General features: G+C 40.1%; 1 protein-coding gene across 1 annotated transcript; it reads left to right on the top strand.

Annotated features, from left to right (window-relative positions):
- Window positions 1-6,317, top strand: CUNH1orf131 (chromosome unknown C1orf131 homolog). The gene is made up of 6 exons (XM_026085050.1): window positions 1-105; window positions 2,001-2,057; window positions 3,166-3,261; window positions 4,042-4,128; window positions 5,130-5,179; window positions 5,858-6,317. Exons 1-6 carry the CDS (start codon window positions 1-3, stop codon window positions 5,985-5,987), a joined length of 525 nt encoding a protein of 174 aa, XP_025940835.1. The 3' UTR covers window positions 5,988-6,317.
- Window positions 6,318-12,037: the final 5,720 nt, after the last annotated feature.

Raw genomic sequence — 12,037 nt, 5'->3', positions numbered from 1 at the left:
ATGCTTGACTGTTCACCAGTAACGTCCATCTTGGAGAACTGGTGTCAAGTGATTGATGGCAGAAAGCATGAAGGTGTTGCACCAAACAAGTGGATTGAGATCTCTGTGGGCATTAAAATCCCCCATGCTACCCCAAACTAGCCAGGCTGCTTCAGCAGAGAGGCTGGGACAGGGTCATCTGGAAACTGAACTAGCTTCCACCCTGAGCAGCGTTGCCCTTGCTCATTTATTGGTCTCAAAACTTTATAGCTTCTGTGGTTGTTTTCTTCAAGTAGAGTTTATGGCCATGATATCAGAAGCCCAAATCTAAAATAATCTCTGATGGGCCAAAATCTGGCTGTCTTGAATTCAGTGAGGCTTACTGATATCTGGGGTTTGACTATTTCAACCCCTTTTCAAGAGGGACCAAGCAGTTGGTTGAGTCCATCAAACTTTCTTACTTTTTTCTGGTAGATTCCCCTCTAACAAGTGCTCCAGATTTTTATTTTCTCACACTTTCTACAACTTCTGTTTTCCTCTGTGAGAAGAGTAGTGATTGGCCTGTTATAAAATGTTCTGAAAATAACCAGTTTGTAGATGGTTGAAACTGCCAGTTTTCTAGAAAGGCTTTTGCGGGGCTTAGAGATGTTTGGGTTTGGCTCTGGTGGATGCAGAGGGATGCTGTAGAGTAGCATTAGGATTTTTGAACCCGGAGAGACAGTTCAGCACCCTGCTTGCCAAATTTAGGGATTAGACATGAACTAAAATTGCCTTGAGATGTATTAGTGCTCTAGAATGTCTCATGTAGGATATGGGTCAAGGAAATAAAAGAAATTAGTCAAAGGCTTTTGATATTAAACTGTGGTAGTTACAGCTGCTATGTAGTGGTGGCTTCTCCACAGTTAGATCCTCTGTGAGTTTTCACTGTAAGCCTTGTTTGAACTGTGTGTCCTGAAATCTCTCAGGAACCTGAGTCGGTACCCAAAGTGGCAGATCGGAGGTGGGAGCTCGCTGACATCCCTCCTCGCCTTGTCCTGCCCCAAGGAGTGGAAAGGTCCGTAGCGAAAACTCCCCGAATGCCTCTCAGGAGGAGCAATAGGAGTGCATATGCAGCCTTGTCAGCCACTACGCTTCTCCTACGGCAAGCAGGCGTGGAGCTCTCGCTGGGTCTTTGCACCTTTTTTCTCTCTCCCTAGGRTCCAGGCTAGGCCCCCTGGAAAATTCCTCTCCAACCTGAGCACTGCTGATGGAAGGTCTCCATATAAATTGCTTAGCAGAAAAGATGTTTTCACAGATTTCATTTTGAACATTTAATGCTAGGTGCCAGATATTTTGTTGGGTTTGCCATTTGTTGACAGTACTTCCTTTGGAGTCTTTTCTGTTGCATTAATTAACTAGGATGCATGCATTAATGTATTTGCATACAGTTATGAATTAAGTATTGTTCTATGTGTTACCACCAACTATCAATACATACACTAGTACCACTGTTCTCTCAGCGTGAAACAAAATGACTTTAAGTTCATGTCCTATCATCCAGTAGCAGTTCTGGTACAGATTTAGAAATGGCAACTATGATGCATAGCTCGCATGCAATGGTTCTTTTACAAAGTGTAATTTAAACTTGAAGTTTCAAAATTTAATTGCAGCTATTAATTCAACTATGCTATATCTTTCTCAGTTATGAAACTCTTTGTAAGTGTTAGCAAATGACCTAAGCAAGAAAATTCTGAACAAAGCTATGTGCTCTATGCTTTAATGGTGCCCTGTATATTGTACAGGCTTGTTCCAACAAGACCCTACAATATCTATATATTAAAAATGCCATTGAGACCTTCTTTTTTAATAAATCAAAGTCATTAATATAGGAAAAGATCCTGCTGGAAAGCTGTATACTGCTCCCTACTGCTCATTTTAGCATTTCACTGCTTTTCAAAAAACTATCACGATCGGCATTTAAATTGGGGTTGCTTGTTATATTAAATGGAAATATATATTTTTTTTCTTTTTTTTTTTTATAGACCAAAAAAGTGGCTGAAGAGAAAAATGTGAACAAACACGAATTTAACTTTGAAAAAGTAAGTCACTAGGATCTAACCTCAACATTTTAGTGTGCAGATGGGTGTATTTATATGCTTGGGAAAGCTACAGTGGGACCAAAGAAACAATTCTAGAAAAGGTTATCTTTTGCAGGTGAGGCTTTCCTAATACATGATTTTGGCTGCATGCCATGCTGGAGGAGGAGTGTGCTTGCTGTTGTGACAGCTCTTTATGAAGAGAGGCATGTTACAACCCTGTGGCCTTTCTTTCTGATCATTCAGTGATAATTTGAGGAGGATCACTGTGTTAGCTGTGTAAAGCTATGCGAGTACCCAGAATATATAGTATATGCTGGTTTAGGCCCATGGTGTTAATTTTGGTATTTCTGATCTCGCATGGAAAAGCAAAAAAGCATATTGGCATATATTTTTTTCAAACAGCAGTTGGTTTTTATTTTTTCATTTGTCTTTTTGTTCTCAGCTGTTCTTATATAAGCATAACTAGCATTGGGCTTCTTAGATACTGATTTGGTTTCAGATTTGCACAGGTTATTTTATAGGTCTGACCCCTACTCAGGAAAGTGCTGCGATCCAGTAAAATCTGGAGATTGTGTGGCATTTTCTACTGCTGAAAACAGTGGGGATTTAACCACTGCCTCGGAAAACGTTACGAATTCACCACTGGTTCTGCCAGGGTCTTCCTGTGTATTGTCAGCTATACATGCTGTGTAGTCAAACCACTTCAGCATCTGCACATCCAGGTTTGCACTGGTGCGGTGGTCTGCAGGCGAGGAATGAGAATGCCCTGCAAATGTTGGGTGGTGTTGGTAGCACGTTTTGCTGTTGTTCTCTGTGCAGCACTACGATTCGTTTTTATACAGAGTAGGTCCTTTCCATGTTTTCAGTTTTATGCAAAATAAGGAGACTCAAATATTGTCCCCCAGATGTCCTCACTGTTCAGAGACTAGACAGTGGATAACTGTTCAGCAGTAAAGTTTTAAACTTAATTAGTTTTCTTTTACAGCAGGCTGATTTCGGGTATTACCTGATATTTCTTTGGGAGTACGACTTTGTATCAGTCTGTCGAGTGTTGTTTTACACAGGTTGGACAATTACAAAATGCCTTCAGTTTTCTGTAATGTTTTAGGCTCGTTTGGAAGTACACAAGTTTGGAATCACTGGCTATGAGAAGCAGGAGCAACGCACATGGGAACAGGAACGTGCCATCATGCTGGGAGCCAAGGTAACTGTTGCTTGTTTAGTGCTGGGAGATGGCCCAGCTGTTTTGATACAGAAAAGCAATAAAAAACACTGTTGGGGTTTGGCCCTAGTTTTTTAAAAAAGACGAGATCCCCTTCCTTGCCCCTTCTCTGATCTCATTCTTATTTTTTCTGTTTTCTGCTCTGACCCTATTTTCTGTTCAGTCTCATCTATTTTCTGTAGATATTTGGAAAATAGGACATTTGTGTTATCAGAGATGTTGCTTAGGTGAAATAAGACAGATTGGGATGGAAATCAACATTTATTTATTTTTATTCAGACCATCCAAACCTAAACAGTTGGAGGAGGGGCTTTCTTTTTAAGCTTTCTAAAGCTTCACCTTCTCCAGTGAGTTAAGGACTGAGAAAGCTTTTCAGTTTTATTTACCATCAGTAGTGTAAAGAAGACAGAGTAGAAAACCTTTTTTTTTTTTTTTTTTTGAGATAGGCTCTGTGTGTAGGAAACCTTGTAGGCTTGTTATACCATATAAACATCCCTCTCTATTGTCCCCACCAAAAAAGACGTGATTTCAATGTGACCTACCTTATACCCCTGTAGTCACTTCCATTTCCCCTAAAGGAAATAAACCATTTTTTCTGTTTGGGGCGGGAGGGGGTTGTTTGTTTGCTTGTGGGGGTTTTTTTTGTTGTTTTGTTGTTTTTTTTAACCCTCTGTGAAAAATAATTTCTATGCAGGCATGTGTATACTTGTTGAACCTATTTGAACATTTCACCAGTGATGCCACTCCTGTTCTTTATTGCAGCCCCCCAAAAAAGAACATGTGAACTACAAGACTTACCAAGAGAAAATGAAAGAGAAGAAGACAACAAAGGATGATGATAATGGAAAGGTTTGTGTGAAATTCTCCATAAAAAGACAGCGTGTAAGAGCTAGTCCAAGAGCTGACAGATAATGCCCGAGGCACAGGAGGAGTGCCTGAGCTTGACACCTACTGCTCCTCATAGTCTCTCCCTCCTAGGACTAATTTCATCAGTAAAAGCTGGTTGTGTGCAGTATGAAGGGTACAGAATTAGGCTTTTAGGGTGGTGGGTTTCACTGCCTCATCCTTTGAAGCTGATAGACTGACCACACAAAATCAGCAGTTTTTTTTTTCTTGCATCTTAAAAAAAAGAAAGAAAGAAAAAAAAAAAAAAAAAAGTCCTTCAGTTAATATTTGATACACGTTATCTAACCACAGAGAGCCAGATCTTCAGCTGGGTTTATATCAGCACAATTCCATCTAGGATCGTCCTCGTTATTTAAAGCAAGGGTGAGGTTTGTGTTGCACCCATCCAGCATGGTCCATCTGCTCATGGCCTGCTCCCTTCCTCTCCAGGGAGCCCTCTGATGTAGGTGGGAGCAGGCTGCCGGGCAGGTAATTGCTCTATCAGCCTCTTCCTGCCGCCCTCTTTTCCAGGGGACCTACTTTTCCTCTGTCACGTGACTGAAAGTATTATACCCCGTGCACAACCAAACAGAGCCAAGCCCTGTCGTTTGACAGGCGCGCTCAGCCAGGTAACCAGGCATGCTGGCCTGGTAGGAAGTCAGTCTTTTGACACGAGGATCTGTCACGTACCCAAAACACAGGCCTCTCCCCTCGTGTGGCTGGGCTTATGCCCCCTCGCAAGGCAGGGGCAGCATCTTGGTCATGAGAGGGCTGTACTTTGCATGAGGTGACAGGAAGGGCTCTGGGCTGGGGGCTCTGCAGTGCCTCTGCAATGGGGTGTCTCCCACCCTGTTGTAAATGCATTCTGCTCTGAGGAGCAGACTGCCGTATGCTTCGTGTGCAGATGGTTGTTTAGCCAAGATGCTCTGTTCCGTTTCCATTAAAATATGTATCTTTAAAAACAGGAACATAAAGGTGATTCTCTTAAGAAGAAGAAGAAAGAACAGAAGGAGAGGTGAGCCATTTTAACATGGTTAAAATTACCTTGCTTTTGTTTAAGTCTTCCCAGTATGTTGCCCCTGTGCAAGTACGCACAGTCTTATACCAAAAGTCACACAGATCAGAATGGAAGGAACTTTTCAAACTACAGAAGACCTCTTAGTTGCAAAATAGCGACCTTGGTCTGTGTCTAACAGTTTTAGAGGCTTTGGTTACATGGCTTAATTGGAGATATGTCAGTTCTGCCGTGACATGTCTAAGACTGCAGCTGGCAGGGAGATGGATGGAAAACCCTGTGTGTGGACCCTGGATGTGGCACTTGTCCCTTTTACTCTGAGCATTTGCCCTGAGAAATAATTTTGGCAAAACAGAAGCTAAAATATACAGAGGCTTGAAAGGTAAAGTGGCATTCTTAATTATAGTGTAGCTGGTTCATTGGAATGTATTTCTTATCTTCTTTCTCTATCTGAAAATCTGCGTTCCTTAACTTTTTTTTTAAATGTAATTCATCCTGTAATTTGCTGCAAATTTTGAATGGCTATGCAGGTAATTAGGATTATTATCTGCTATAATTTGTTATTGCATAATACCAAATACTGGTTGCATAAATAGGTGACACTTTTCACCATACTGACTATTTGGGGGAGTTTTCTGGTCTTTCTCTTAATCCCTTTCTCCCCTCCTCGTATTTCAGGAAGGCCAAAAAGAAGAAATCAGTGCCCAGCATTTGGCCTGCAGGACAAGTTGGAAAATTCAGAGATGGGACCTTGATTCTGCATAGCTGTGACATAAAGAAAATTAAATCATCTAAAGTTATCAAATGAACTTACAACACAGAATGAAATGGACAATAAAAATAAGATAGAATTTGTGTTGCCACCACAACGCATCTACAAATGTTCTTGACTTCCCACCATGTCCTAACTCTTTAATCTGGCTTTTAGTTTCATGATTTCCCATCTTCCATTCTACTCCGGTAAGAATATGAGAATTTACCATTTTTTTAAATAAAATAAGACACTTTTGTTAAACAAGTTTACGTTGGCTATTTTATTAGCTAACAAATGTTAAAGCATTTCACTCTTCCTAGAATTAGTTTATTGGCTATAAGGAAAATGTTAATTTATTAATTTAAATAAATGAGTGAAATAAAATACATATCTCTTTGCTTTCATCTGGAAGGAATATGCGAAAAGCGATACCTCATTGCCCTGAACCTGAAGTAAGTATTCTTAAACACCTATCAGGCATGCATCTATTTCTGTATCTATCTGAAGTATTAGTGGAACTGTACAGCAAAAACCTGTCCTGTCCAGCGAAACCTTTTAAGGTTTCAAAATTATCCGCTTTGGAATGAAAATGAGACTTTTAAAAGTTTTGTCCCAGGTAAGAGTTACAGATGCAACTTGTATATGTGTGTAGAGAACTCAAATTTATTTATTTATTTATTTATTTTTAATTGGTGGCAGTGGGGGGGAGAACTTGATTCAAGACCTGAGCCAAGTGAGGCAGAGACAGCCGGTGGCTACTGGTTGTTCGTCGGTAACTCACGTTTGTTGTGATCAGTGTTCCCAGGCTAGACCTGATAAGCCTCTTCTATGAAATCTCTGTCAAATTCAAAATTTTTTTGCTATTTGTATTTTTGAACAGTTCTGTCCACAGAGTTAGCAGTTTTTTTGTTGAAGGTTGCGTTTCCGTTAGAAATGGCAATTGTTAGCAACCTGAAATGTCCTCACCGTTTTACCTCAAGCTAAAGAAACTTGAATATTTTACAGGGGAAGCAAAAGTATTGTTAACTGTCAAAAGACAGGGGAAAGGTTCATGCTTTGTTGCTTACATGTAAGGTTATTTAGAGCTTGTTTGAACAGCTTTGGCAGCGAAACAGATGTATATGAGAAGGCAAATAGCCCTTATTAGGGAAACTGCTTTTAGGTGCATTAGTGAACTTCAGCTTACCCCAGAGGGTTTGGGAAGCTCAATTCCTAGCTGCTAGCTCAGGGCCTGAATAAGGCAACGTTTCATCTTCAACAAGCAGAGAGGTCCGGGTCACCTTGCAGCTAGCAGCAAGAACAGCAGCATAATTCCTCTCCCCCAGACAGCTGTATCAGACTGCTTTCTTCTCAGTTTAAGAAAGTATTCTGGGGTGGAGAGGACTGCCCCACAGAGGGGGATGCCTTCTCACATGTTCCTTCCCCCCATCCCTTCCAGGTTCCTTTCAAGTCCTGGAGATGTGCTGTGCCAATCGAGAGGGCTCGGAGGGCTAGGCCGGAAGGGAAAGCGGAGCCAGATAAAGAGGGGAGGGGAGTGTTCCTGGAGCCATGTGGGAAGGGGAGGGGTGCGCAGAGGTGGATTGCTAAATATTGTTACCACATTTCATAGTTGCTTAATTGCATTTCTTCTTATTCAGTATTGGTTGCAAATTCAAATGAGAATTAACAGTCCTATCTGGTTCGGGCATATGCAGACTAGAGAAATGTCAAATCACTATTGCGTATGAAGATGTAATCACTAAGCAGGATTGAGTACAAAGCATCAAAACTTGCTGAGGCAAGAGATAGGCTTTGGATGTTACAGTACCACCTGTATCTTTTAGTTCCTGGCTAATCCTTGTGCTCGCTTTTTCTGTGCTTACTTTTAGATAAAGTTTTGTTCATCTGGCTTTGGGTATAATGTGTTGTGGGACTTATGTCCCTGAATCATCTTGGGTAATTTACAGGGTTCACTTTCCACCTCCACAACTTAGGACAGCTGTTTAGGAGTGAAACTTGGTCAGAATGAAGTGCCTAATCTTTGCAGTTCTAGTCTCAGGCTTTGTAAGCTCTGTTAAAGAATGGGGTTAAAAGAAATTCAGTTCTTAAATTAAAAATAAAATTGCTCAGAATTTTGCATTTTTATCACCCATTTCAAATGTGTGTGTATGTATTACAAAAGTTTTCTGTTATATGGTGATGGATTGCTTTTTAACAGCAAACTTCCATGGTGATATAAGTTGACCATGCTACATCTTGGTAGCCTGCTGTTCTCAGTTAAACATGGTAGCTTTAATCCAATTTTGTTACTAGATACATTAAAAAAAACCCAAAATATAAACTGCCATTTGGCAAACATAACTGTTGAGAGCCTTTTATGCACCTAATGTTTCTCTGGACTGAAATATGTTATTAATTAACAGAGTACATAACTCTGTGTTCAGCCAGCAAGCTGTGTCACTTTTGGTGCGTGTACTGATACATGAAAGCCAGTACTGACTGAATAGCTAATTAATTATTGGCAAAGGAGAGCAGGGACCATCTTATTTTGCCTTCTTTCTGCAGCAGGATAGGGGAATGAGGGAGAAAAGGAGAAATCTTTTCATTCTTCCCATCTGTTCTCTGTCAGGCCTTTTATACTGTAACAATAAGCTTTGTTCTTGTTTTCCAGCAAGATAAAGCTATTGTGATTATCTTATTAACAGACATTTATCAAGGTCGCATAGCTTAAGTGAGCTATGTGCCTTTTTCCAGGAGCTGAGCGTGCTACCTCTGTAGCATTGCTCAGTCCCTTCCAAAGCATCTACTTGATACAGGTGTGCAGCTCTAATATGACGGTAATTTAACTGTCTCACAGTTTTATCATTCCTGCCCCAACAAGCTTTCTGCCTCCATCATCTGACTTTTACACTAACCTGAAGGTCTTTCCAATCAAATTCTTTGGGTGACATTATTACTTTCAAGCTCTGCTTACTCCCATGTCACAAACTTCTGGAGACTGGGCAATCGCCCAAAGCCTGTAAGACAGGGTGGAACTAAATAAAACATCCCAATATATTCTATAACCAACATAAGCCAGAGATTGCAGAGTGGTGGTGAGAGAGAGATGTTTCATGGCACTGAATCCAGTGTACGAGTTAAGCCCAGAGATGGATGATTTCTCTGAGGAAGACATCTTAGCTTTCTCCAGCTAACAGGTTATTCAGACTTTATTAACAAAGCATGTTTCAGCAATTAGGTATGCATCCTGCATGGGTACCTCATATACATTATGAGTAGTAATAATAAATAGGGTACTGATGCTAAATTTGTTGGCAATGTATTAAGAATTTATTTAGAAACTGTAAAACAGCATAAACTCATATGTCAGGTTTTCCAAAAGGATAATAATAATACACAAAGTTTTACTCAGACCAAAAGACAAAAAGCATTTTGTTCTCAATTCAAAAAATACAAACTTCTGCCACAGGTACAAAATTATAAAAAGTTGATATTCTCCTCTTGATCTGGTGACAGACACATACAGAAGAGATGTATATTTCACCAGCTCCAAATTTATATAAGCTATGGGAAATGATGGTAAAGAACAAATGTCATGGTTAAGAAGAAAACATGGAAACAAGTTCTTTTCTTTCATTTAACAAGAAGTGAACACCATTATCTTATTCCTTTGCACTTTTTTTTGGTTGCCAACATTTAAATTAGTGTTATTCATGCTTCATAGAACAATCAGAAACTAATAGCAGTTCTACCTCATGCATTTATTCTAATATTCATCACAAAATGACTTCTCACCATGCTTTCATTCAACTACTTAGAAAGCTTAGTATTTTTATTGACAACATTTAAGGAAGGTGGTATCAGCCACCAGGATGAAAGAATGCAATCTGGATCTATAAATGTGAAGGCCAGCACATACACACACACACACACATGCGCGCGCGCGCGCGTGTGTGTGTATCTGCTGATCTACAAGAAAATGTTAGAAATCCTCCAACTAGTGCACCAATTAACTTTGTGTAGTGCTTGCTTGGATTTGCCTGCAATAACAAAAATGTAACAGAACATCACTTAACAGAAGTGCTGCTGAGTACCTATTTCAGTAAAACACACATCTGCCTTCTATGTTGTGCAAGGATGCAGAAGTCCTGCACATTTAATTTTTTGTGGCTTGCATGGCTTCTGCACGTAAGAAGACCAAGTGTGTCTAATTTGTAATGGACTTGTGCTTCAAGCTGCCACTCCAGCCATTGTGTGTGTGCAGCATTCAGTAGTACCGGACAGAGGAACTGCCAGAAATGTTGCCAATAAAAACAAGAAGCAGCTCACTTTTTAAAAAAACAAGACTCTCCATCTTTGTTTGGTAATTTTAAGTGATGAGTGCCCTTTACATATGCAATGTGTTTGATTTGTTACCATAACCTGTTGAAGGACTTGAAATTGTAATCTCCCTTCCAAAGCTGATCTAGCCAGGATATTTGGGTTTTTAATATTACTTTGCTTAGTTCAAAGACTAATGATTTGCTTTGCTATTTAAGCAAAAAATGCTGGAAAGCTGGTAAGGCCTGAAGTTAGGTCTGACAACTCTGTTTGCTCATCTTTCTGTTTGCGAGCAAAGGATGTACTAGAACGTACCAGAATGTGCTGCTGTTGATAGGTTGTTAACTCTTTATCCCTTCTCACAGGAATAGGTAATATGAGTTGTGGTCCAAAATGCACCACCTCTTGTTGGTAATTGCAAACACAGTGTTTTTCATATAGTGGTAGTGGCAGCTTAGCCTTGATCTCTCTCTCTTACCTTGTTTATTAAATATTATTGTTTAAGAAAGAAAAAAAAATCTGTGTATCACATTTCTTCTTGCTCTAGAACTAGGAAACTAGAGTATTAGGTGTTCTCTGCCATCCTTACTACGCTTTGAAAAACCAAAATCAAAAAAAACTTATACAGCACTACAACAGAAAACACCAGCCAAAACCATCTACAACAGTACACTATAATGGCATTGATCACAATGGAATGTTATGCATATAATAAATTATGTTTAATACCTTTTCTCTTAAACTCTGATATATGTAAGCTCATGCTTTTTTAATTTTTGTTCAGTCCAATATATTTTGCTCTATATATCTTAACTCTATAGGCAAGTATGGGAGGTGATTGTGTTGTTTGCCTGTCTTCTCTTTTACAAGCCAAATTGCTTTCCAAATTCAAGATGCATCACAGTATCCTACTGTCCTCACTGATGTTTATTTTATAGCGTATACCTTTCAACATCAGAAATAATAAGAGATTCTCAGCTAGGCCTGTGCTCATATTGGCATCAAGTTTTAGTAAGAGATCTTCCTTGTTAGCTCTTTTGAACTAATGAGGGGGGGAAAAAATGTAGTCGAAATGGTATAGCACTGCCTTCTGTGGGAGGACTCATGATGCGCCAGATGGCACAGTTTTTGTAATTAGTCTCACTAAACTTTACAGGGAAGTTTGCAGAGGAAGGAGCCAGGAAGAAGGTTCATGAAGGATAATGTTTGGAGCCACATGAGCAGATGAAAGGTAAGTCCCTTGTTGCTCTCCAGGCTGGAAAGTTTACTTACTGTATTTAGCAGCTGTAGAGACATTTCAGATCAACATATTCAGGAATCAGACTTCATTCTGTTTATTAGGGAAGGGTTTGGTATTTTTAAACACTAAGTCAATTTACAGCTACATCGTGTGGAGTCTGCATTGTAGTGGACAAGGTTCATCCCAGTGCAAAATGCTGTGCTCTCCTGTTTACGTGGAACAGTCTGTCCTCTAGGAGCAGAGGAGTCCCACGAAACGCACCTCTGTGCCTGTCTGGGTGTCTGGGAACCAGGACGAGGAGCTTGGAGTCAGGGAGTGCTGCACAAATATCCCAAGGAATCGAAAGGAAGTAACAGACATCCAAAGCAATCCTGTTTGGTATCTATGCTACTCTTCAGCCCCTGGGTTCTTCCTGGACAGTCAGCAACACAGTTTCTGCAAGGACCGTACTGCTAAAGGCTGTCTCCCTCCTACAGGAGGAATTGGAGGTAACAAAAACTGGCACAAGAGATGCTGTAGAAAGCTAGATAGGTTTCTTTCCCTCCTCTATTTCCTCAAGCCATTG

This window comes from Apteryx rowi, unplaced genomic scaffold (assembly GCF_003343035.1).
Source record: "Apteryx rowi isolate R43461 unplaced genomic scaffold, aptRow1 scaffold_66, whole genome shotgun sequence".
Lineage (NCBI taxonomy): Eukaryota > Metazoa > Chordata > Aves > Apterygiformes > Apterygidae > Apteryx > Apteryx rowi.
Note: the sequence above shows the minus strand (reverse complement) of the source record. Positions and strands in the feature narration are given on the sequence as shown.

Excerpts from the sequence above, each read along its gene's own strand:
- CUNH1orf131 (XM_026085050.1), top strand. The coding sequence starts at position 1 with ATGCTTGACTGTTCACCAGTAACGTCCATCTTGGAGAACTGGTGTCAA. Across the intron at positions 2,058-3,165 it reads ACGAATTTAACTTTGAAAAA|GCTCGTTTGGAAGTACACAA; the intron begins GTAAGTCACTAG and ends GTAATGTTTTAG. Across the intron at positions 4,129-5,129 it reads AGGATGATGATAATGGAAAG|GAACATAAAGGTGATTCTCT; the intron begins GTTTGTGTGAAA and ends CTTTAAAAACAG.